At 54.9% G+C, this 23,059-nt stretch overlaps 2 protein-coding genes and 1 long non-coding RNA gene across 4 annotated transcripts; 2 read left to right on the forward strand and 1 right to left on the reverse strand.

Moving 5' to 3' along the window:
- Positions 1-207: 207 nt before the first annotated feature.
- Positions 208-8,509, forward strand: Calm3 (calmodulin 3). The gene is given in 6 exon segments (NM_001173034.2): positions 208-377; positions 4,326-4,356; positions 6,300-6,443; positions 6,563-6,669; positions 6,842-6,977; positions 7,068-8,509. Coding segments are annotated over 6 exon segments (450 nt in total). The 5' UTR covers positions 208-374; the 3' UTR covers positions 7,097-8,509.
- Positions 8,510-13,582: 5,073 nt separating this feature from the next.
- On the reverse strand, positions 13,583-17,777 carry Ptgir (prostaglandin I2 receptor). Its single transcript, XM_003464600.4, has 2 exons — positions 16,568-17,777; positions 13,583-15,576 (listed from the first exon to the last, which is right to left on the reverse strand). Exons 1-2 carry the CDS (start codon positions 17,333-17,335, stop codon positions 15,196-15,198), a joined length of 1,149 nt encoding a protein of 382 aa, XP_003464648.1. The 5' UTR covers positions 17,336-17,777; the 3' UTR covers positions 13,583-15,195.
- An 80-nt stretch (positions 17,778-17,857) lies between these two features.
- On the forward strand, positions 17,858-20,827 carry LOC134476877 (uncharacterized). Of its 2 annotated transcripts, none has more exons than XR_010048662.1 (3): positions 17,858-18,037; positions 18,214-18,579; positions 20,527-20,827. It is a non-coding gene; the product is annotated as an uncharacterized LOC134476877 (long non-coding RNA). The 2 variants fall into 2 exon arrangements; XR_010048663.1 differs by lacking the exon at positions 20,527-20,827 and adding an exon at positions 18,757-19,202.
- Positions 20,828-23,059: the final 2,232 nt, after the last annotated feature.

Here is a 23,059-nt window from a genome sequence, read left to right on the forward strand (position 1 = left end):
GACCCAGGGGGCGGCGGCGCGCGGCGACGGAAAGTAGTCCGTGGCGGGGGCGCGAGCCCGTGGCCAGGCGCAAATTCCACCTCTTTGCTGTGTGAAGACAAGCGATCCACGCGCCAGTGGTAGCGGAACGGGGCGCGGAGGGATCCGTGGGAGCCGCAGTGCGGTAGCGCGCGAGCCGGGAGGGGCGGGGCCGGGCGAGGCGGGGCACGCGCGGCGGCCGGTGAGGGACCGTTGGGGCGGGCGGTGGTGGCGGCGGCGCGCGCTGCGGGTGTGAGTGTGGAGGCGCGGACGCGCGGCGGAGCTCGAGCTGCTGCAGCTGCTGCGGCCGCCGGAGGAACCTCGCTTTCCGTGCTCCGGACACCCTGGGCCTCGCCATGGTGAGTGAGGCTGAGGGGTGGCCGAGGTGCCGGGTTCTGTAGGACGGGAGGACCCCCGAGGGGGCGAGAGAGATCCGAGTGGGGGCGTCGAGGACCCGACGGGAGCCTCGAGGCTTTGAACCTTCAGAAGGACGTGTGGGTCCCAGAAAAGGGCTTTGGGGCTTTCACTAGCAACGTTGACCCCAAGTAGCGTGTTGAGTCCCTAGATGGGTGTCTGAGCGTTCCGAAGGGACAGTTAAACCCAGAGTGAAGCATTTGGGCCCCCGAGGGAAGCGTTCAGACCCCTTAAAATTATTTTTCGGTTTAAGACGGAGCTTGTGGTTTCAGGTTTGGGTGTGTGGAGCCCCAGGAGGCGGATATGAGACATAAGTGGCCGAGGAGGGAGCTATGTGGGCCCAGATGAAGGCTTTGGGTCCTGATGGAGGAAAGAGGGGACCGAGTGAGGCCAGACTCCTGGACGGGTGGCCTCGGGCGGCTCCTGGGTGCAGAGGGGAGGATCGGAGGTAGGGGCGACTTTGGCACCTTAGATCCTTGGGAGAAGGGTCTCCAGCAACCAGCATTGCAGAGGAGGAGGGAAAGGTAGGTGCAAGCCAAGGTGAGGAAGAGCCTGAGGTGGGTGGCAGCGGAGGATTGGAGATGCTTTTGAAGCCTGCAAGGACTGAGAGGGATTGGGTGGCAGATGTAGTTAAAGGGGGTGTCAAGGCTGCTGCTTGCCCGTACTGGGGGAGCAGGGAGCCTTGTGGTTGATTTGAGGAAGCTGGAAAAGGTTTTTAGAAGACTAGTGGGTTAAGATTGTTGAACTAAGGGTTTTTTTTTTTTTCCCCTTTCTTTTTAATGGGAAGGAGTTGGGTTGGGAGTGTTGTGTTTGGGTTCCTGAAAGGATAGGTTTCCAAGGTGAGCGGTCAGGAGAGATTTTGACTTCAGTGTAAAGAGGTGAGGTCGAAGGGAGCTGGGAGTGTAAAAGGGGATGATGGATGGCAGCCAAAGTGGGCCTAGTTTTGGAGGGGGGTGTGGGGAGCTCCCCACCTGTCTCTGGGAAAAGGCCCAGATAAAGACGGTGGTTCTGAGCGGGTTGGGGGGGCAAGTGGAGTAGGGGGCTGCAGATGCTGGAGGGAATGGCTATGCAGTGTCCTGCTTCCCTGGAGAGAATGGATTGGTAGCACCAGGGAAGTGAGAGCAGGTGGGCGGAGTTGTTTAGGCCCTAGTTGCGCACTGAAGCCCCATAAAATGGGAATGGGGGATCAAAGTTGGGGTACATCAAATAACCAGCTTGTTTGAGCCTAGAAACCTTAACCCCCTGGCTACCCATTTAGACCAAGGTAGCTGCCTTCCAGATAGGGGGCTGCTTCCCTCTGATCCCCAGCTCCCTGGACCCTTCTGCATCTTCTCACAGGTTCCAAATGACAGTGCAGTACAGTACAGTGTGGCGTCAGTGACAGTCAGAAGCCTATTCCCATGCCTTCAGGGTGGGGACTGCAGCGCTTGCCCAGAGGGGACTTTAGGGAACCTTTCATTATCCTGAGGGCCTCGTGTTCTTTTTCCTGGTCCTCGCTGAGTGCTTCTGTGAATTCACCCAGCCAGAGCTTTGAGAAAAACCCAGCAGACTACTTCTTTCTACTCCTGACACCCACGACACCCACAGCCAGTCCACACACACACACACACCCAGCCTGGAACCGTGTGCAGCCATCTACCCTGGCAAGGCCAGAGAGAACAGGCAGCCACGACTGTGTATCAGATCTCATACTTGCTGACACAGACCTAATGGCTCCTCTTGCCACTATCCCATTTTCCCTCAGCAGAACTGTGCTAATGGGACTCTGCAGTGCTCACAGGTGCCGAGCAGGCCCCCCACCTCCAAAACAGGGCCCCAGCATTCACCCTGACCAGTTGCTCTTCCCATTTGTAATCAGCAAGGTATGGGTGGGACGAGGCACTGTTAACTGGCTTTGGACTTTGGCCTGAGCTCTGTGGCTCCTCCTTGGCCCCAGAAAGGGGCCCCTGGCCTTGGTTTCTGATCTCATCTGACACTACTGGCTGGCATTGGCTGGGGGCTGGAGCAGGCAGAGAAATAATACCCTCCTCCCTCCCCCACCCCAAGCTTTTTTTTTTCCACCCCTTTACTGGAGCTCAAGATGTAAGGACAAGGAAGCAGGAGACCAGCTGGGTTATTTTGGAGACAGTTTTTGGTGACTGTTTACAATCTTCTAGTCTGGAAAGGGTAGACACCCTGGGGAGGGGTCCCAGTGATCACTTCTCAGGCAGTTGGTTTTCTGGACAGCAGCCAGGCACTGAGATCTATAGCTCGGAGCTGGGACCTTTCCTGGGCCGAATGGGACAAAGAGCTCCTAAAAGGCAGGGAGTCTGACAAGCCCTCCAGGCAGAGCCACGCCTATTTGCAGCAGCCCAGGAACCAACTGCGCTCACCTGCAGCTTCTAGCTCTTGGGTGGGGACTGGCAGGCACTGGCCTTCAGCCGCGCTCCAGGGCATTCTGCAGCCTCTTGCAGTGCTGCCCCAGGCAGGCTTGGTGCAAGGCAGTGCTGCAACACGCCTGGGCTGGCGAGGGCCCTAGCTGCACTCTCTGTTTCCACTCTGGGCCTGGGGAGGAGAATGAAGAGCAGATGGAGCTGTAGCCCTCCTAGTCACCCTTCCTCCGGGACCGCTCCTCTGGCTTGTGCCTCTCCCCCTTCCCCAGCCGCGCTGCCATAACCAAAAGCCCATCCATCCCCTCCTCTCACTTTCCCCAGCAGCTTCCTCATGTGTCCGGACAGAAGGGCGGGTCTGAGCCTCTGTCCGAGGGAGCTGGGGGAGGCAGTGGAGTCCGTGCTCACGGGTTGGCATTGGGCCTGCATCCCTGAGTCTTTGCTGATAGCCTTGCAGAAGAGTCTCCATCTGACCTCCTCACCTTCCTTTTAGATGTTGGGGTTTTCTAGAATATGCATGTGTGGGGTTTTTCTTCTGTGCCTTCCTTCTGTTTCCAGGACTCTCAAACTTAGGACCAGAATCTGCTGCAGAGTTGGAGCTAATTGGGAAAGGAAGGAAAGGGAAGGGAATGTTCATGGGATCCACCATAGCCTAGGGATATAAGGAGCGGGGCCTGCTTGTCTTTTAGCTGTCCGAAGTACCTATCCTGCACTCCCGCAGGACATCTGTGCAGGAAGCTCAATCCCTGTGCCTCCCCGCCATCTGCCCCAGCCCAGCCCAGCCCACATGTAGCATGGGCTGCCTGCCACAGCCGCCCAGACCCCAGAGTGGCTCGGCTGGAAAGGGTTAAAAAGTGCAGTGCTGAAGCTGACTTCAGTGTTTGCCACTGCTGCAGTTCTCTCCCTGATACTCATCCCTTCCACTGGAAAGAAACAGATCAGGGTGGTACCCCGTGCCTACCCTGGTTGCTAGGGGCTGGAGTAGCGACCTCCAGCCTGACCAGGGTTCTTCAGGCACCAGAGCAAGCAGGTCACTGGATAAGAGAATTTTTGCCACTTGGGTGTACCCTGCCTGGGCCTAGCACCTCCAAATAGGTGACACAGAAACTAGCAGAGATGGCCCCACACATCTTTCCTCTGCCCTACCCACGGACTGGCCTGTTTCAGTTTAGAGTCTTCTAGAGCTGCTTGGTTGGGCCTCTAGGGCAACCGCTCCTTCATGCGGCCTCTGGGGCTCCTAGCAGCAAGAAGAGAACCCATTCTGCTCCATATTGCTGCAGCTGGCTTGGGACTGGAGCAGGCATTGTCCCTGCCATGGGCCTGGGTTTCCAGCCCACCTGTCCCCAGCTTCTGCAGCTCCACGCCTCGTTCTCTGCCCAGCTCTGCCTCAGACCCTCACTTGGTCCTGTCTCTTGGCCAGTGGAACACCATGTGGCAACCTTTGCAGAGGGCTGGTAGGGTGGGGGAACCCATCCTGGCTGCTGGGCAGCTGGCCCAGGACTGACTCTCCTTCTTCCTTTCCAGGCCGACCAGCTGACTGAGGAGCAGATCGCAGGTGAGTTTGCTGACTCTTTCCCGTCATCTTGGCTGAGAGAAGTCTGTATCCCCAGCCAGAGCTTAGCCCCAAGACTAAGCCAGCAGAGGAGTGTATGTGTCCCTGTGTCACCCAGTGCAACACCTGTGCCTGGGATGGTAATACGTGTGCTTATGAGCTCGCCCTGCCAGCGCCATGGCCCTAAAGCAGACCTCAGACCTCTGATGGGTAGCAAAGGCTGTGTCCCCCTGCTGGCTGCTGGTCATTCAGAGTCTTGAAATCAAGGGCCACAGGACAAGCCTAGCTCTTTGCCAGTGACATCCAGCTAGGCCTAGAAGGTGAGCTTGATGTGGGCCCATGGAGTCCTGTCCCACTTTAGGAGCTGCCCCTGAGATGACTGTCACTCCCACCTCTGCGCTCGCCTGGCTGTGCGCCTCCCTTGGCACGTGCCTGTGTGCCTGCGCTTGCTTTTTCCTTTGCCAGAAACGCTCCCCTCCCAGCCCCTACAGGGCAGCTCCTCCCCCTCCCTCAGGTCATAGCTCTGCATCCCCTGGGAGAGGCCTTCCTGGCCCCCTAACTAAGTAAGTAACCTCACTGTACGTCCTTCCTGGCATTTCTTGCTGTCTGCAACTTGTTATTGTCTTTACCTGTAGTATCATCTGTCACTAGAAAGGAGTCCCTTGAGCCGAAGACCTGGTCTTGCCATCTCCTCGGTATCTGAACTTAGGTGATGCTGCATACATGCTGCCAGCTAAGTGGTGATCAGAGAAATGACTGTGTCCCTCCATTGTGTCTGGCTCATTCATTTTTGTAGATGCCTCCCCAAGATTCCCCATGCCTGGAACTGCTGTGTGACTGTCTTGTGTTCCCCCTACCCATTCTGAACTGCCAGAGAGTGGGGGGCCGTGGCTTATCTCGCTGCCTCTGAGTGGAGGGGGCAGGAATGGCCTCATCCATTGCCCCTGTCCCTGGTGCCCACACAGGTCACACTCACAGCTTCTTAGCTTTAGCCCGGGGCAGGTGGAGCCTGAGGAAGAAAGAGAACTGCGTTTCCTGATTGTGAGCAGGGGCCCACATGACGAATTCTCTGCTCCCCACCCCTACCCCCACCTCCAGCAGCACAGGGAGCTGACCCTGTCCCCAAGCTGCCCAGTGATGTGTATCCCTCCCAGTCTATTTGCCACCAGTGCCCTAGCATTGCTGTCCTGTGCCACACCCACCCTCCTCTTCTCACCCTGTCCCCGTTAGCAAACTGTCAGCTGCCTCACCCCAGCTCACACCCCCAGGAATAGGCTGCCAGGCATCTGTTGTCTGAGGGTTTGCGGGTAGGGGAGCACCAGGTGCCAAAATGGCCCCCGTGGGAGGGCAAGAGCCACATGCTTCTGTTCCTGACTCGTCCCCAGCTGTGACCTTCCCACCCGGCACCACTCACTGCTCCAATTCCCGGCCCTGATGCTGCCAGCCTCTTACCTTCCGCTGGCGCATCAGCCACGCTCTGCTGCCAACTACCCCCACGGTCACCACCTCGAAGGCCCAGCCCTTCGGGAAGCCAGCAATGCCCAGCACAAGTAATTCCGGGTCTACATTTCCTCATGCTGTCGAGCTGTGTCCCACAGCCTCTGCTCTCCTCCCCTTTCCTCTGCCAGTTGACCTTGGCTTCAGAGGAAGAATTCACCGAGCTCCCATCTACTGCATGACTTTAGCCCATGTCATCATTTGAGGAAGAAGCTACAGCCAGACCAAAAAAGCCCACACAGTTATCTAAGGGCAGCGTCAGTCCACTCTCTCCCCAGCATCTTCCCTGAACTGAGTTGGCTGAAGAAATTGGGGCACCAAGAAGAGGCTGGGCTTGGGGGAAGTCAGGCCCCACACCTTGTGGTAGGGCCGACTCCATTGCTTTCTCCATGGAGATCGGGCACACCCTGTGGCTTCCTAACCCAGCCCCGTGCCCTCTGTTCCCCCAGAATTCAAGGAGGCTTTCTCCCTCTTCGACAAGGATGGAGATGGCACTATTACCACCAAGGAGTTGGGGACAGTGATGAGATCCCTGGGACAAAACCCCACTGAAGCAGAGCTACAGGACATGATCAATGAGGTGGACGCAGATGGTAAGCCCCAGAGAGTCTCCCTCAGGGACAGATGGGACCATGTGTCCTCTCTGGGGTCTCCAGGCTCATCTGCCAGGGCCCAGGCCAAGGGCTACTCTTTCTTCCCTTCCACCTGCCAGGGAATGGGACCATTGACTTCCCGGAGTTCCTGACCATGATGGCCAGGAAGATGAAGGACACTGACAGTGAGGAAGAGATCCGAGAAGCCTTCCGAGTCTTTGACAAAGTAAGTGGTCCTCTCGCTCCAGGGTGCTGTGAGTATGGCCAGAGCCACTAGCTGCTGCCCAGGACAGCCTCAGCCCCTCCAGGCCCCAGCCACCTCTTCTTGCCTTCAGTCCTGCCTGCTTCCACTCCTTTTCCAGGGGAGCTAAGGCAGAGCCTTTGTCCCCAACCTCCAGGACGGGAACGGCTACATCAGTGCTGCAGAGCTGCGTCACGTCATGACGAACCTCGGGGAGAAGCTGACCGATGAGGAAGTAGATGAGATGATCAGAGAGGCTGACATCGACGGCGATGGTCAGGTCAATTATGAAGGTAAGCAGTGCTGGCACCGCGGCCCCTGGCCCTGGTGCTTGGAGGCCACCAGGCTCCGCCACACTCACCGCCTTCTCTGTCTCTCCACAGAGTTTGTACAGATGATGACCGCAAAGTGAAGGCCCGGGCAGCTGGTGATGCCCGTTCTCCTGATCTCTCCTCGCGCGCGCTCTTTTCTCTCCAACACTCCCCTGCGTACCCGGTTCTAGCAAACACCAATTGATTGACTGAGAATCTGATAAAGCAACAAAAGATTTGTCCCACGCTGCATGATTGCTCTTTCTCCTTCCTCTGAGCCTCCCTCCATGGACCCCCTCGCTCCTTTTTGCCGCCTCTGCCTCCCCCCATTCAAACACTCCAGGCCTGATGCATTCATAAGAGGACCCTTGTCCCTTAGGGAGCCTCTGCCCCCCTCCTCCAGCCTGGGTGGCTCTCCTCCCCTGCGGTTTGTTTCGTCTGTCCTCTTATTTGGGTGCCGGGGTGACTACCAGCCCTGTCCCGGCCCTGTGGGTGTGAAGCCCCCACCCAGGCAAGGAGCATGCCCATGGCGCCTGCATGCAGCCAGCCTGTGATTCAGTGTGCAGATCCCTGCAGCCTGGGGCAGGGGGCCCGGAGGGGTGTGCGGAAACCCTGGGGGTGAGAAATTGTGGCATTGACCGGAAGTGGCCCAGGAGGGGGCAAGGAGCCCTTGGAAGCTGGGGGCTTTTTGTACGGGAGGGACCGGCTTGGAAGGGAGCAGACAGAGCGGACGGCACTCAGGTTCTGCTGGCTGCTGTTCTGGAACCATCTGTCTGGCTTTCTGAGGTGTGGTTGGGCAGGGCTGCTCATTAGGCCCCTGTCCCTCGGGGTCCCAGCTGTTCTGTAAATACCTGGTGCTAACATCCCATGCCACTCCCCTACGGCGCACCGCCCCGGGCGTCTAGGAATGGATGTGGGGTTGGTCGCTCTGTAATGTGCTGGTTAGCCTTTATTTTTCTTTTTTCCTTTATGTCCCTTAAAATTTTGATTTTGGTCCCAAACCATGCCAGGCCAGCCGAAGGGTAGAGAGAGGGAAGCTCAGCCTCTCCACACCTTCACAGGAATAAACCCGCAATAAAACCCTCATGCTAATCCGCTTCACGCTGCCTCTGCCCCTCCTGCCCCGGCCCCAGCGGAGAGCATGATCCGCGTCCTCGCTTCTGACTCACCTCTGGGACAAGTCAGTCACCGCGGGCAGTCAGTCTGGGTTCTTTTCTGTTCTTTTCATCTGGCTCCCCCACCCCAGGTCGATCAAGTGGCTTTCCTGGGACCTGCCCAGCTTTTGGGACCCTTCTCCTCCACCCTGTGGCACCAGCCTCCAGGGAGGGAGGGAGGGACGGGCCAGGTGGGAGACCCGGCCAGGAGTTGAGGGCAAGGGCAGGTAGGCGTGAGGCTGTGGACACTTCCAGAATGTTTTGAGTTTTGTTTTTTTAAACCGGGCAATATTGTGTTCAGTTCAAGCTGTGAAGAAAAATATATATCAATGTTTTCCAATAAAATACAGTGATACCTGATGTAGCTTGCTCCTCCCATCTTGTCTCGGATCCTGAGCCTGCCCTGCCATGGACTTGGCCCGTGTCACTTCCTGCAGAGTGGGCAGCTCCGTGTCACGGTCCCTGACACAGTGTGACTGCAGGGTTGTCGAGCAGGACAGGGCTCTTGAGTGCTGGGGTGGGTCAGAGTGGTGGCACACACAGTGCCAACTGCACTCTGTAGAGGCCAGGAACTTGGTCACACTTGACACTGGGCAGACAGCAAGGCAGAGCCACTGCACCACAGAAGGACCCAGAGACTGCAGTCAGGCGGGCACCCTGCTGAGGTGGAAGCTGAGTGCACGTGGCCAGGGATTTAGCTCCGTGGCACAGCACCTGCCTGGCAAGCAAGAGGTTCTGAGTTTAATTCCAGGTACGCAAAAAAAAGCTACAAACAGTTGTGAACTACAGAATTGCATTGACTTCCCATTCTGCGCAGGCTGTCATGGAGGGATGTGTCCCTATCCTGATTCTCCCAGGGCTTCTTGCGGAGCAAATCCCCCAGACATCTCTGGGGTCTTCTGCGGGGCTGACGCTCGACACTCACTTCTGGACAGCTGGGCAGCAGTGGACAGAGACAGCATCCTCCGTTTTTGCTGGCCAAGAAAGGGCAGTGGCTGGGGTACCAGGCATGGCCACTGGGGGAATTTCTATGGCGGGGTTGAGCCTTGGCTGGGGCGTCCCTGTTATGCCAGCATCAGACCTCAGCCATGGCCGGAGATGCTCGAAGTGGCAGCTGTTTCTCCAGAGCCTGCATCTGTGTTGCCTTTGTCGCCAGCTGCGTAGGGCGTGGTATTTGTGATGCAGTAGACAGAGTGTAATGGAAAGGCGTCTGGGACTCAACCCTCCATACCTCTGGACAGGTGACGTCCCTGTGGGCTGCAGATGAAACTGGGCAGCCAGATGAGCCCAAAAGCCTCAGTGGGCATCAGTCAGTGTTTACTGGGTGTGTCCAGCCTCACAGGTCATCTTCTAAGCTCCACATCCGGGACCACAGTAAAACCCTAAGCAGCCATTTGGCTGGGTATCATGAGTCTGCCTTGTGCTAACTGGTAGACTTGAGACCCAGAGAAGCAAGGTCACTCCTCCTTGGATCTGGTAGAAAGGTTTTCTTTCTTCTTTTTTTTTTTTTTGAGGTAGGGTTTCACTCCATGGTTCAAGTTGGCCTCAAACTCGCTTTGTAGTCTAGGCTGGCCTCAGACTCACAGTAATCTTCCTGCCTCAGCCTCCCAAGTGCTGGGATTACTAGTGTGCATCACCACACCCAGCCACTATTGTGGATTTTTAACTTGCTGTTTTTTTAAATGCTGACTTCAGGCCGGCCAAAGACAGAGCCAGCTGGGCCTGAGCAGAGACTTTAGCAGCATGGGACTCTGACGTGGGAGTGGCCTTCTTAGCAGCCTGTGGGAAGTTCTGGTCTAACAATTGATTGATTTTTTTTTTTTTTTTTTTTTGAGACAAGTTCTCACTAGGTAGCCCACCAGGCTGGCCTCAAACCCATGGCCATCCCCCTGCCTCAGCTTCCTGAATGCTAAGATTACACAGGTATACCATCATGCCCTGCTGGTCAGGCACCCGATGGGAAGCAATCCCACAGAAGGAGGCTCCTACCCCAGCTGGACCACTCACCAGAGTGAATGAGTCTTGGCCCTCACTAAGCCTTAGGGACCACCTCGGCCACTTCTGACTTGATAATGCTACAGAGGTGATTTTGTTACTCCAAGCCTCAGTTTACCAGCCTGAAAAATGGAGAAGAAACTAAAAGAAAGATCATAAGGATAACTGCCTCGGTGGATAGGGTCACCAGACCATTTAATTCTGACCCAAGCCACATGGGTCTCTACTGAATTTCAGCACCTGCTAGTACTCATGGTATGCATGCTCTGGCCCAGGCAGAATAAATGATTACCCAGCTCTGACAGGAGAGAATGGCAGTGGGGCAGATAGCGCCTACCATACCATGCTGTACCTTTCTTGTTTGGTTTGGTTTGTACTGGGAATCGAACTCAGGGCCTCGAACTTGCCAGGCAGCCACCATGACACTGAGCTAATCCCAGGCCCAACGCTGCACTTCTGGGAGCTGTACTTTTAACAGCTGAGCTGGATCTCACAACTGGATCCCATTTGCTCGGATCCCGAACACCAGGCTTTTAACCACTGCATTCCTTGCCTGCGCTCCTCAGGGCTTTTATCATCCCCCCAGGCCTGTGTTTTGGAAGACTTTTACCCCCAGACAGTCTTCGCGATTAAGTAATCATGACTTCCTTTCCCATTCTTTATTAATCAAAGACACATGGAAGGCACTCAGCTGCTAATGGCCCCTGGGCAGCACTGAAGCTGTGGACTGCAGCTCCAGCTCAGCCTTGCTGGCTCGTGATCATCTCCTTGGGGGCTCCCAGCTCTGCCAGAGCAGCTCACAGCCTGTCCTGACAAGGTGACCAGACAGGGGGACTGCAGAGGCCCCCTCATTTCCCAGAGCATAGCGGGCCTGCTGGCTTAACTACTGTGGGGCCGCTTCAGAGTGCCACTCCCAGTGTGACCAGCAGGTGGAGCCATGGCGACAAAAGGCCCTGGATAGCCGCAGCTCCCAGGACCAGCGAGGGGATGGAAGTAGGTGGTGTGCCTAGAGAAGGCCCTGCGTGGGTTGGCCTCCCACTAGGGAGACAGAAATGAGTAAGGACTCATTCCCAACGTTTCACTTCCTGACCCCCGCCCCAGACGAGGGTCGGCAACTCACACTGGCCCCTGCATATCTTCCTTTCACAGCTTTCGATTTTGCATTTGAGCTGCTGCCTCCGACGTGTGATTATTCAGTTGTCCCATGATTCATGAGCCAAGTAGGACCAAGGCTGTCATTGTCACTACTACATCCCCAAGGGACACAGCAGTCAGCCCACAGCAGGCTCCAGGAACTTAGTTAAGGAACTTAGGAAAGGCACAGGTCTCCAGAGCCGGAACCAGAAGAGCGAGTGACAGATTCCTCTTTCCTCCATCACTTTCCTCCAAACTCTCTGGCTCAGCCATCACTCCTCCAAGGAGCATCTCCGGGCCTCCCTAGGCTCCCCCAACCACCACCCGCCAAGCCCCACCCACTCTGAGGACAGAACTGTCTTCACTGGACAGTGAGGGTCAGGAGGGTATGGCCAGGGCTGTCCCAGTCACTGTCCTGTCCCCAGCATCATGGGCGGAGCCCTGCCGATCAAGAGATGAGTCTGTGCTCAGGCAGCCTTGGGCTTGGCCTGTGGCCTCCAGGCGGCCGGCAGGGAGGTGACCCATCAGACAGCGCCCCCAGCCAGCGCTGTGATAGTAGTGGGCATCGAGGACAAACTCCCACACTTGGGACAACTCCAGCCAGGCAAAGAGTTTCTAACTCATCCCGGGCTGTGGGGAGGCAGGAGGCGGCTGTCTGAAAACCGCCAGCCTGACAGACGATGTGACATCCAGATCAGAAGGCAGGGTCCTCTCCCTGAAGATGGGACTGATGGCCTCTCCGGGGTTGAAGGACTGAGCCCCACACCAGCATTTACAAACCCTGAGGGCAGCGAGAGAAGTGCCTCACATGAGGGATGACAGTGAGGAGGGGAGTGGTTCCCCATCCCTTTGTGGCTACCTTCTGTTCAGTGGGGGACCTTTGGATTTGTTCCAGCTGAGACCAGGCCAGGTTTGGTGACAAGGGCAAGACTCATTTTGCTATTCTGGATCAGTTTGGTTTGGTTTGGTTTTTACAGACAGGGTCTCATTATATAGTTCAGGGGGGACTTGAACTCACTATGTAACCCAGACAGGCCTAAAACACTGGACAATCCTGCCTCAGCCTCCAGAGTGCTGAGATTACAGGCATGCACCATCACACTTGGCTTTTTTTCTTATAATTGGACTTTTTAATTGTTAGATTCACCCAAGATATTATTACTCAGTTACAATTGCTATAAAAGTCTCTAAACACCCTCATCTTTTTCGGTATTACATGTGGTTTTTTGGGGGGAGGAGGTGCGATTCCCATTATACAAAGGTTACTTTTTGCAGACTTTACAGTTGATTACAAAGTTGGTGGCATTTAGTACATTTATATTGTCAACAACTGTTCCCACTCACATTCCAGAACCACTTCGTTACCTCCAAAGAAAACCCCATATCAAGCCGGGCATGGTGGTACACTCCTGTAATCCCAGCACTCAGGAGACTGAGGCAGGAGAATCATTTGCAAGTTCAAGACCAGCCTGGGCTACAAAGTAAGCCGAAGACCAGCCTGAACGGCATAGTGAAATCCTGTCTCAAAAAGACAAAAAAAAAAAAAAAAAAAAAAAATTAAATAGAAAACAAAGAAAAAGAAAAACCCACACCTTTTAACTGGTCACCTCAACCTGTTTGTTTTGCTTTATAGTGCTGAGGATTAAACTTAGGGCCTTGCATATGTAGGCAAGCGCTCTGCCGCTGAGCTACCTCCCCAGCCCAACTGACTGACTGATTGTCTTTTTGAGACAAGGTTTCACCATGTACCCTAGGCTGGCCTCTAATTCTTGGCGATCCTCCTGCCTCAGCCTCCCTAGTGCTGAGATCACAGACATGCAACACCATACCTGTTTGTTTGGTTTTTTTTAAACAGTACGGGGGGATCAAACTCACAACCACATGCTTTCAAGGCAGGCGCTTATGTCGCTGAGCTAAATTCCCAGCCCCTTATATTTTATTTTGAGATGAGACAGAATCTGGCTAAATTCCCCAGCCTGCCCTTGAATTTGAAATCTTCCTGCCTCAGCCTTATGACTAGCTGGGATTATAGGCGTGTATCACTGTGTTCAATTTTGATCTGTTTTTAACTCTCCCCCAAACACTCTTTGTTTTGCTCTTTTATTTTTGGTGTTTTGAGTTGAGACAGGGTTTCATTGTGTAGTTCACCCTGGAACTCAGGGCAATCTCCTGCCTCAGACTCCAGGGTGCCAGGATTGCAGGCATGCATCATCATACCCAGGGTACCCCTTGTTTTTCTTGAACGTGCTTTGAAATATAGTGAATACAAATAAGTAAATAAAAGTGAAAATAATGATCCCATGCTTGCTTCATTTGGTTTTCAGGTCATGTTTGCTCAGATAATAACGGAAACAATAATGGCAGTAATAGTAATGTCCAGTGCAGCCCCTCTTGTAAGCCCTGCACTTCAGAGGGATCTTCAGAGGCAAGCTCTCTCTCATCCTCACAGCTTGAAAGCTAAGCACCTGATTATAGTCAGAAAGGGAGCAAGGCACAAAGGGGTTAGGAGTTGCAGCCAGCAAGCTGGGCCCCGCAGTGGACTAGACCATCCAGCTCCATGGCCAGCAGTTGGCTCCACTTCCGCCCTGCTGTGTGACCCGGGGCAGTGATTGCCCTCTCTGGGCCTTGACACCAGTGTACTCCTAGCGGCTCTCATCACAGGCTGCGCGGTGGCTGGAGGGTGTGCCTTGCATGCAGGACTGCTCGCTTGCCACCAACTTGCTGATGAGCTCTCAGGTATACTTCACTACCCTTCCCCAAGTGCAGCTTTATTGTTTTGGGCCAGGGGCGAGTGAGGAAGGGGAACTGAGGCAGGCAGTGTGGGGTGGGAGTGGGAAAACCCTCCCCCAGGTCTCCATACCAACTTACTTCTGTTCCCAAGCTCCCTGGATGCCCACACCTGAGAAGGAGGGGCTGGCTGGAAATCACCCCAGCAGGCTCTGGAGACTTTTCTGTGTCCCTGACACCAGGTGGAGTTGGCACCTGCTGTGTATTGGTTGCAAGAAAAAAAGAAAGAAAGAGAGAGACAGAGAGACAGAAAGAGAGAGAGAGAGAGAGAGAGAGAGAGAGAGAGAGAGAGAGAGAGAGAGAAGAAAGAAAGAAAGAAAGAAAAAGAAAGAAAGAAAGAAAGAAAGAAAGAAAGAAAGAAAGAAAGAAAGAAAGAAAGATCTTTGCAAGGACTCTGAGGACAGTGAGGTGAAGTCAGGCTCTGTAAGGAGGCAATACTTTGTCCCGGCCCAGAGGACAGCACAGGCCTGGGGTCTGTATTCCTGGCTGATTCCGGGATTCCCCCACCTCCACCCGTTGAGTTGCTGTCCTCCCAGCTGCTGTCACTGGCAGGTCACAACGCATGACCCATTACACTATGACGTTTCTTGGGTACCAGGCATACGTCCACCAGTGTCACCTACGACGCAACAGCCTCTCCTTCCTCCTGAGTTCCCTTGGGACACAAAACACCCAAGAATGATGGAGAACAGGAAGTGGGGAGCTTTCTGGGAATCCCTGGCTTGGGAGAAGGCAGGGCCTTTCCGTGGGAGCTGGGGAGGGTAGCTGGGACGCCCCTGATGGATAAGAAGGGGAGCAGGAACCCTAACCTCTGCAGATTTGAGTACCCTGAAGTCACTGGGAACTTTGCCACCTTCTAAATATTTGGACAGTGAGATGGATGGGGAGCCCAAGGCCAGGGCCAGCAGGTCAGGCTGTGGGCTATTTTGAGACAACTGTTCTTTCATGCTCCAGGGTAACTTTCTCTCCTCCCACAAACTACACGGCCACCCCAATGGAGGGCAATGGCAGCTGGTCACCCCCACAGTTCAGAGGCCAATGTGCTGGCTTCCATAGCATCGGCCGTGTCCCTTGTTTCCCGGCTCCTCCACCAGGAAGACAGGGCAGGAGGTCAGGGGCCGATGTCCTTGTCAGCAGAGAGAGCAGGCAACCGCAGCCTCAGCTTTGGACAGTGTCGCTGTTCCCACGGTGCTGCCGCCACCGGGCCGCGAGACCTGTGCCTTACTCCAGGCGGACAGGGGCACCCAGGTCCCTTCTTTGTCCTCCAGACCAGCAGGGATTCTGGGGTCCCTTCTCCCTGAGGCTGGCCGGGACTGGAGAGTCTCTGAGTCACCTCGAGAAGGCCGAGGACACAGACAGCAGAACCAGAGCCTGAGTCGCTGGAAAACAGCCTTTCGGAAAAGGATGAAGACCCAGGGGTCCAGGATGGGGTTGAAGGCATTGAAGCGGAAAGCAAGGAGGTCTCCCATCTCGCTGCTGTCCGGGGCGATGGCCTGGGTGAAGCCGCGAATCTGGGGTGCAGAGAGAGGGACCAGGAAGGGGCTATGAGTTCCCTCCCTGCCTCCTCACCTCACTCCTCATCTCCTATTTGTTCCTCACAGAGATGAGAGGGTGGCACATCAGAGGAGAAGGAAGCAAGATAAAATGAAAACAAAACCGCTAATGCATCTGGAGCAGAGGGTGGGGAAGCTCCAGGAAAGCGCCCATCGCCCTCCAGCAGGACAGACGGGCCAGCCATGCACCTGACCCGCCCGTGGCACCTGGGAGGACCTTGGGCTCACAGACTCTAGTCTGTGGGCTGAGTCCAGGTGCTGGCTGTGCCTCTAAGTCCCTGAGTCATCCTAAGCCTCCCAAAGGCTGAAGTAAAGACCCCCAAATCCAGCCCAGCACCTTGCATTTTACAGAAAGAGAAACTGAGGCCCAGAATAAAGATGAGAGGACCAGATGTCACAGACCCTGGTGCTGCTCCAGTGGAAAGGGCGAGGGTGGCAGCCTTAAAGAGCCCAGAACGACTGCAGGGTGGGGCTAGGCTGGAGGACCCGGGAGCACTAGATAAGGGGTGACCCTGGCCAAGAGATGCTGCCCGTCTCCATGAAGGGTGGCAGGGCTGAACTTTGCACCATTTCCTGCCCAGTGTTGCAGGCTGGGCGTGGAAGGTTGTTTTGAGGGTTATCTGAGGAGGTATTTAAAAGCCACAAAGCATCCGGTGGACAGAAGGCAAATTCTCTCAGATGGTAGGTCCCACTGTCACAGCTCAGGGGAAGGCAGGGCTGCCTGATTATGGAGGATGTAGACAGAGATAGGGCACTCAGTGGTCAAGTGAAGCAGAAAAAAATGGGGAGAAGTGTCGCTGGGAAGTTGGAAGCTGTTTGGCCTGGACCAAGTCTCAGTCTGACCTCTTCTGAGACTCAGTTTCCCCATCTGTGAAAGGGGCTCATCCAATGGTAGGGCTGAATGCTACTCTCCTGTCCTCTCCCTGCCCCCACCCCCAAGGAGACTCACCGTGAGTGGCAGAGAGCACACGGTCATTATGACTGTCATGAGGGCCAGCAGGATCAGGTGGTCCACCTCGTCCTCGTGTGTCCGGGAGCTAAGGACCAGCAAGCCCTGGTGGCGCCTCTGCTGGCGGTACATTCGGCAGAGGCTGAGAGTGACGGAGCCATTGCACAGGACAATAGCACTCACCAGCAAAGCCACAAGGCTGGCATAGGCCAGGGAAAAGGCACAGCCCCTGGGCTCGGCAGACCGCAGGCGGATGAAGCACCAGCTGCCCGGGCAGTACTGCTGGTGCTGGCCCAGGCCGAGCAGAGGCAGTGCGCAGAACAGCATGCAGAAGGCGTAGATGGTGGGCAGCGCCAGGCGGGCACAGCGTGGCCCATCCAGCTGGGCATACAGGTAGGGGTGGCTGAGTGCCAGGCAGCGCTCCACCGCCATGGCGAAGAGGATGAGCATGGAAGCTAGACCAAAGAAGGTCATGGCGAAGGCGAAGGCGTCACACAGAGCGGGGCCCCCTCGGGCCAGGCCCAGCAGCGAGCTGTTGCGAGCATAGGCCACGAACACGGCCGGGCTCAGGAAGCAGGTGCCCAGCAGGTCCGTCACCGCCAGCCCGGTGACCAGCACGGCAAAGGCTGATGGGCGGGACTGCCGCCGCGCGCCCAGAATGCCCAGCGCCAGCCCATTGCCCACCACACCTGCCACAAACATCAGGGTGCTGGTGGCCGGTCCCACCGAGTCCCGCACGTAGGTGAGGTTGCGGCAGGAATCGGCCATCACCTAAGGCAGCGTGCAGCCTGCGCTGGAGAGCTCCCAAGGGTGGGACCACTGGGATGCCGGCTGCAGGCCACTGTCCTTATGACAGCTGGGGTCTGTCGCCCCCTGGCCCAGTTCTCCAAGTGTGTGTCTCTGTCTGTGCTCCTCTGGACTCCTCTGGTGTCTGTGCAGTCTCTTTCCTTCCCCAGGTCTCCTCCTGTCCTCTCTCAGCGTCCCTAGCTCTTTCCTCTGTCGCCCTGCCCTTAGCTGCCTTAGCTGTCCCGATCCCAGCTCCCTCTCTCCAGCCCCTATCTGCTCTTGCTCAGCATTCCAGGACTCCGAAGCCCCAAGCCCTGCAGCCCCTGGCTTCTCCTCCTTCTGCTCAGCAGCATCTGGCCCCAGCGCGGTCCCGAAGTCTGAAGTCTGCGTTGATCTCTGTGTCAGCCTCTCCGTCCCTCCCCCTCCACGGCCCGCCTTCCCTCCCTCCCTCCGCATCTCGCCTGCTTTTTCATTTCCTCTTTGCCCCGCCCTCCCTGCACAGCCTTCTCCAGCAGCCCCCAGGGCTCCCTGCACCCTCCCGCCTTGCACCCTGTCCTCCCTGCATCATCCCCCCACCCCCGCCAGCAAGCGCCTGCCTCCCCTCTCTGCCTCTCTCAGGCCCCACAAAACAGCCACCTGCTTGCTCCGGTACTTAAGTCTGTCCTTCCTCCTCCTCTGGCCAGGGTGGGTATCACAGTCCCAGCGCACTCAGCCAGGAACAGAATGCCTCCGCTCTCCTGAGGTTGGCAGCCTGGGCTGTCTCAGGGTGGCCTTTGGGCTCTGCTCTGGGCTCCAGGCCTCGGGGTTGGGACATGGCCCCCGGGATTGAGAAATGACTGGGAAATTCCTCCTTGATGCAGTGTTTTCCAGACACCACTGAGATTTCTGGTCCCCGGACATAATTCACTCCTTCCAGAGGCTGAGGAAGGCGGTGGCCTGGCCAGGCCTTGTCCCCGGGATCCCAGCTTGTGAGCACAGTGTCCAAAGGAGGAGCGGCTCTGGTGTCCGGTAGTGGGGTCAGGCCCGGAAGACTTGGGTGGCCCCTCATGAGAAAAGCACGCTGCGGACCTCTTCCTTCTCACACAGCAACTGGTCCAGGCCCCAGGCCAAGCTCCGATGACCTTGATCTCCAGGAATAATATTTTGGCCACAGAAGGGTCTGCAGAATCACTGCCACATGGATGACTTCCATCCTCCCCAGACACAGCCCAGCCGCCTCCTCCCAGGTCAGTGTGGTCAGCCCACAGGTCACAGCTGTCAGTACAGCAGTGTGGGTCATTCCCACCTAGGCCACAGCTCTCCAGGGAGCCTTGGGGACCTTGGGGGGGGGGCTCATTTGTACCTGGAGGGTAGAGATTCCAGACTCAGGATTCTGCATCTGTTTCACTTGTGTTTCTGTCCAGAGAGAGAAACAGAGAGCGACAGAGAGAGTCTGTATTACCGTGAATTAAACTCAAGGCTTTCACATTGAGCTACATGCCTAGCTCTTTTAAAATGTTTAATTTTGGGGGTCTTGGTGAGGGCAGGCCTTGCTAAGTCAATAAATTGCCCAGGCTGGGCTTGAACTTATGATCCTCTCAGAGTACAAAACTGTCCCACTTTGACCACCTTCTTCCTGTGTGATGGTCCTGGTCAAGAACAGGAAGCTGGTGTGCCTCAGTTTCCTCTTCTGTGCAATGCCTCATACCAGCCTCACAGGCCTCTGGCTGACAGGAGCCAGCAGCATGGTCCAGGTGTCTGTGTAGCCAGGAAGGATCCTGTGCGGTCTCCCAGCTCCACGGCACAGGGCCGCTGCAGACCTCAGTGCCGGACTGAGGGCAGCTGTGGCCTTGCCCTCTCTGGCCTCTCTCCCGTGACCACAGCTCCCTTGTTCTTCTCCCATCTCCCTATCACCCATGCTCAGCTGGCACCCAAGCTTCCGGCAGGATCAATGCTCTAGCTCCAGACATACCAGGGATCCCCGAGAGACCACATAGCCCCACCCTAGGGGTGCCTGTGTGTGCCACCGTGCTCTCTGGTTCCCAGGCAGGGCAGAGGGAACTCAGGAAGTTATATCATACTAATGAGGGATGACGCCGGGCAAGCTTGGGTCCTGTGTCAGCACCAGGGGAGTTGTTGGGGGGAGGTGGGGAGCTCTGGTTCCCGGAGCTCTCTCCTGCTGGCTTCCCATCCCCAGTCCCCATCAGCATCACTAAGCATTCAGGAAGTTCCTTCTGCTCCCATGCCCAGGGGGACCTAGGACAAGCCCTGTTTTCCTCAAAGACTCAGTTTCCCCTTCTATGCCACTTGGGGACACAAGTGCTTGCACCGCCAGTATCAGTTCCATGCTCCTGCATCAGCAGCTGAAGAAGGTGACAGCTTCCTTCCTAATGAGGGGACCAAGGGCAGACGGAGGGGGGGGAGCCTGTGTCAGGCTTGCTGTGCGTCCATGCATTCCCTGGGCATGGCTGGCCTCTGCCTGGCTACAGCCCAGCAAGGTCCACTGCCAAGCCCACAGCAGGAGCCACTGGGATTCAGTTCCGCCCAGGTGCCACGGGGGAGGGAGGTGGCAGCCCTCACAGGGGGAGGGGTGTCTTGGGGGGGGTTCAGGGAGGAACTGCTGGGGTGTTCAGGGTGACTCAGCAGCTCTCTCATCCCTCCTCCACTGTGAGAGCAGGACTCATCCTCCCTGAGGGACCCAGGGAAGCTGGCAGAAGAGGAAGAACAGCCCGAGACTACAGAGAGTCATTGTGCCAGAAGGGCGGGCTTGGGGACCCAGCAGAGGGCAGGTGCTAGGACTGTGCATGGGAATTTGACATGGTGTCTATGTGCAATTTGGGGCCCTCCAGGACTTAAGTGAGCTTCTGTTTGTTTGTCTGTTTGGTTTTTCTCTGTGCTGGGAATGGAACCCAGGGCTTCATGCATGCTGGGCAAGTGCCCCACCTCTGAGCCAGCTCTTTTTAGTTGAGTCTTCCTGAATTGCTCCAGCTGGCCTTGAACTTGTGGTTCTCCTGCCTCCTAAAGCAAGCTGAGATTACAGGAGTGCATCACCATGCCTTAAGAGAGCATTTTGTCAGCACAATGATTGTGGGTGGTATGTGTGTATGTGTGTGTCAGCGATTGGAAAAACATAAACTATCTGTGTGGCTTCTGTGAGTGCATCTGGGTTGGCTATTTCTTTTTTTAACTTTTAGGGGTACATGTTTTCCCAGCTCTCAGGAGGCTGAGGCAGGAGGATCTCCATGAATTCAAGACCTTCCTGGACTACACAGTGATTTCAAGGGCAGCCTAAATACATAGCGAGACCCCTGATCTCAAAAAGCAAACAAACAGAAAAAAAATAGTACACAGGGGTCAGGGATATAGTACTCAGTGGCTCAAAAGCTTGCCTGGTAAGCGTGAGATGAGTTCGATCCTCAGTTCCAAAATACAAAAATAAAGTACACATTTGTAGTCCATAATGTTTACATTCATTTTAGGAGCTACATGCATATACTTATCACACAGTAATTCTTTTTGTTATTTACCCTCTCCTCTCCTTTCCCCCTCCCTCCATCTCTTTGTCCACTTTCTGTTTGCAAAAGGTCAATCTCCCTGTTTCTTATTATTTTTTTATTTTGTCTTCTAAATTATTTATTCTTTGGATATCTCATATCAGAGAAGCTATACAATATTTAAACTTGTTTGCCTGATTTATTCCACTTAACATTATGGTGTTAAAGTGCATCCATATCCCTGCAAATAACTGAAATTTACCCTTCTTTCTTGCAGAGTAGTACTCATTATAAATAAATCCTCGATTTTCTTTATCTGTTCTTTTTTTTTTTTTTTTTTAAGATCTGGTCTCACTATGCAGTTCAGGCTGGCCTTGAGCTCACTTTGTAACCCAGGCTGCTCTCAAACTGGAAACAATCCTCCTGCCTCAGCCTCTTGAGTGCTAGGAGTACAGTTGTGCGCCACTATGCCCGGCTCTTTATCTATTCATCTGCTGATGGACATATGGCCTGATTCCAAGCCTTACCAGTTATGAGCTGTGCTACAAAACACTTGGCTATGCGCTTATGCCGCTGAGCTAAATCCCCAGCCCCCTCTAGTTGTAGTTTTTGAGGATGCTCCATAGTGGTCTCCATTGTGATGTCACTAGTCTGCTTTCCCACCAGCCATGCGGAAAAGTTCCCTTTCCCATCCCAGGCAGCTGGCTGGTTTTGGTGCTGTGTGTGTGAGTGTTGTGAGCAGGACAAATTCTGTGTGCACGGACACGCCCAGATAGGTGCTGCCGTGTCCCATTTGTGGCTGGATCTGTGTAAGGACATTTGTGACACAAGCCCTGTGGGTCTGCAGCCGTGCTTGTATCCCCATGGTGCATTGCTAAACTGTGTGGCTTTGTGGGCAGTTTTTCTCAAAGAGCATAGCTGGGTCTACTTGTATGGCGGTGTGTGTTGGTTTAATGTGTGCTCACACATCTCCTTACGGCTGTGTCTCCTCCCTGTGTGTTTGTATGTGGAGGGGCCCTGGTTCAATGAGAAGAGAATGAATTTTTTAAATTTTGATTTTAGTTTTTTGAGACATGGTCTCCCTATGTAGTTTAGGTTGGCCTTGAATTCACTACATAGCCCAAGCTGGGCTTGAATTTGTGGTGATCCTCCTGCCTCAGCCTCCCAAGTGCTAGGACTATAGACACATGCCCAACAAGAATTTGAAGATTTTGAAGCTGTCTCACCACTCACAATTTGTCTTGTGACCCCAGGAAAAAGACCGCCTTGGAAAATCCTTGATTGTCTTCATCAAAGTGCCATCTTGACCTCATTGGGATGCTGTATGAAAATCAGGGGAAATTCACCCTGCCTATACTTCAGGAATCCCCCCAAGAGGTCATGGTGTTATCATTCATTCAACAAACCTAACAGTTTCCTGTGTACCAAGGACTGGGAAAGAGAGGCTTTGTGAGCACCAAGCAAAGGGGAACTGAGTATAAATCCACATGGCATGAAGACCTGGGCAAGGGGTTTTCAGCTGAGGTGTCCCTCACTCAGCTAGCACAGCCATCTGGGTGTGTGTCCTCAAGGCAGCAAAACTGCCAGGTGCGGTAGAATGGGCCTACAATTCCAGCATTTAGGGAGGCAGAAGCAGGATGATTTTACATTCCAGACCAAGTGTATGTACCCTAGTGCCACTAAGCAAGACCTTGTCTCAAAATAAAAGTTTAGGGGCTAGGGATTTAGCTCAGCGGCATAAGCGCCTGCCTTGCAAGCAGGCAGTCATGAGTTCGATTCCTGGTACTGATAAAAATGAGAAAGACCAAAAAAAAAAAAGATATAAATAAAAGTTTAAAAGGAGGGGGCTGAGAATGAAGGCCCAGGGCTTAGTCGCCACTATCAGGGTAGGGGACATGCCTATAATCCTAGCACTCAGGAGACTGAGGAAAACTCACCGTGAGTAGTTTGAAGGCAGCCTAGGCTACAAAGTCAGACCCTGTCCAAAAAAAACCTGAGACAAGCCATGTGTGGCTCATGCCTGTAATCCCAGCACTCAGGAGGCTGAGGCAGGAGGATTGTTGTGAGTTCAAGACCAGCCTGGTCTACAAAGTGAGCGCAAGGCCACCTGAACTGCATAGTGGAGACCCTGTCTCAAAAAAAAAAAAAGCAAACCTGAGACAGAGAGAGAGACCGAGAGCCACACTAGGTACAGAGCTGTGACAAACCTCTCCCATACCTGCCTGCCTCTGCC

The sequence above is a fragment of the Cavia porcellus genome, unplaced genomic scaffold (genome assembly GCF_034190915.1).
Source record: "Cavia porcellus strain 051 isolate PalLab524CR breed Dunkin Hartley unplaced genomic scaffold, mCavPor4.1 scaffold_7, whole genome shotgun sequence".
NCBI lineage: Eukaryota > Metazoa > Chordata > Mammalia > Rodentia > Caviidae > Cavia > Cavia porcellus.

What these genes read in the sequence shown, in the direction of transcription:
- Ptgir (XM_003464600.4), bottom strand. Translation starts at nt 17,335, where the DNA reads ATGGCCGATTCCTGCCGCAACCTCACCTACGTGCGGGACTCGGTGGGA. An exon ending in TGTGCTCTCTGCCACTCACG is followed by an intron (nt 15,577 to 16,567) that starts GTGAGTCTCCTT and finishes TCTGCACCCCAG; the next exon opens with ATTCGCGGCTTCACCCAGGC.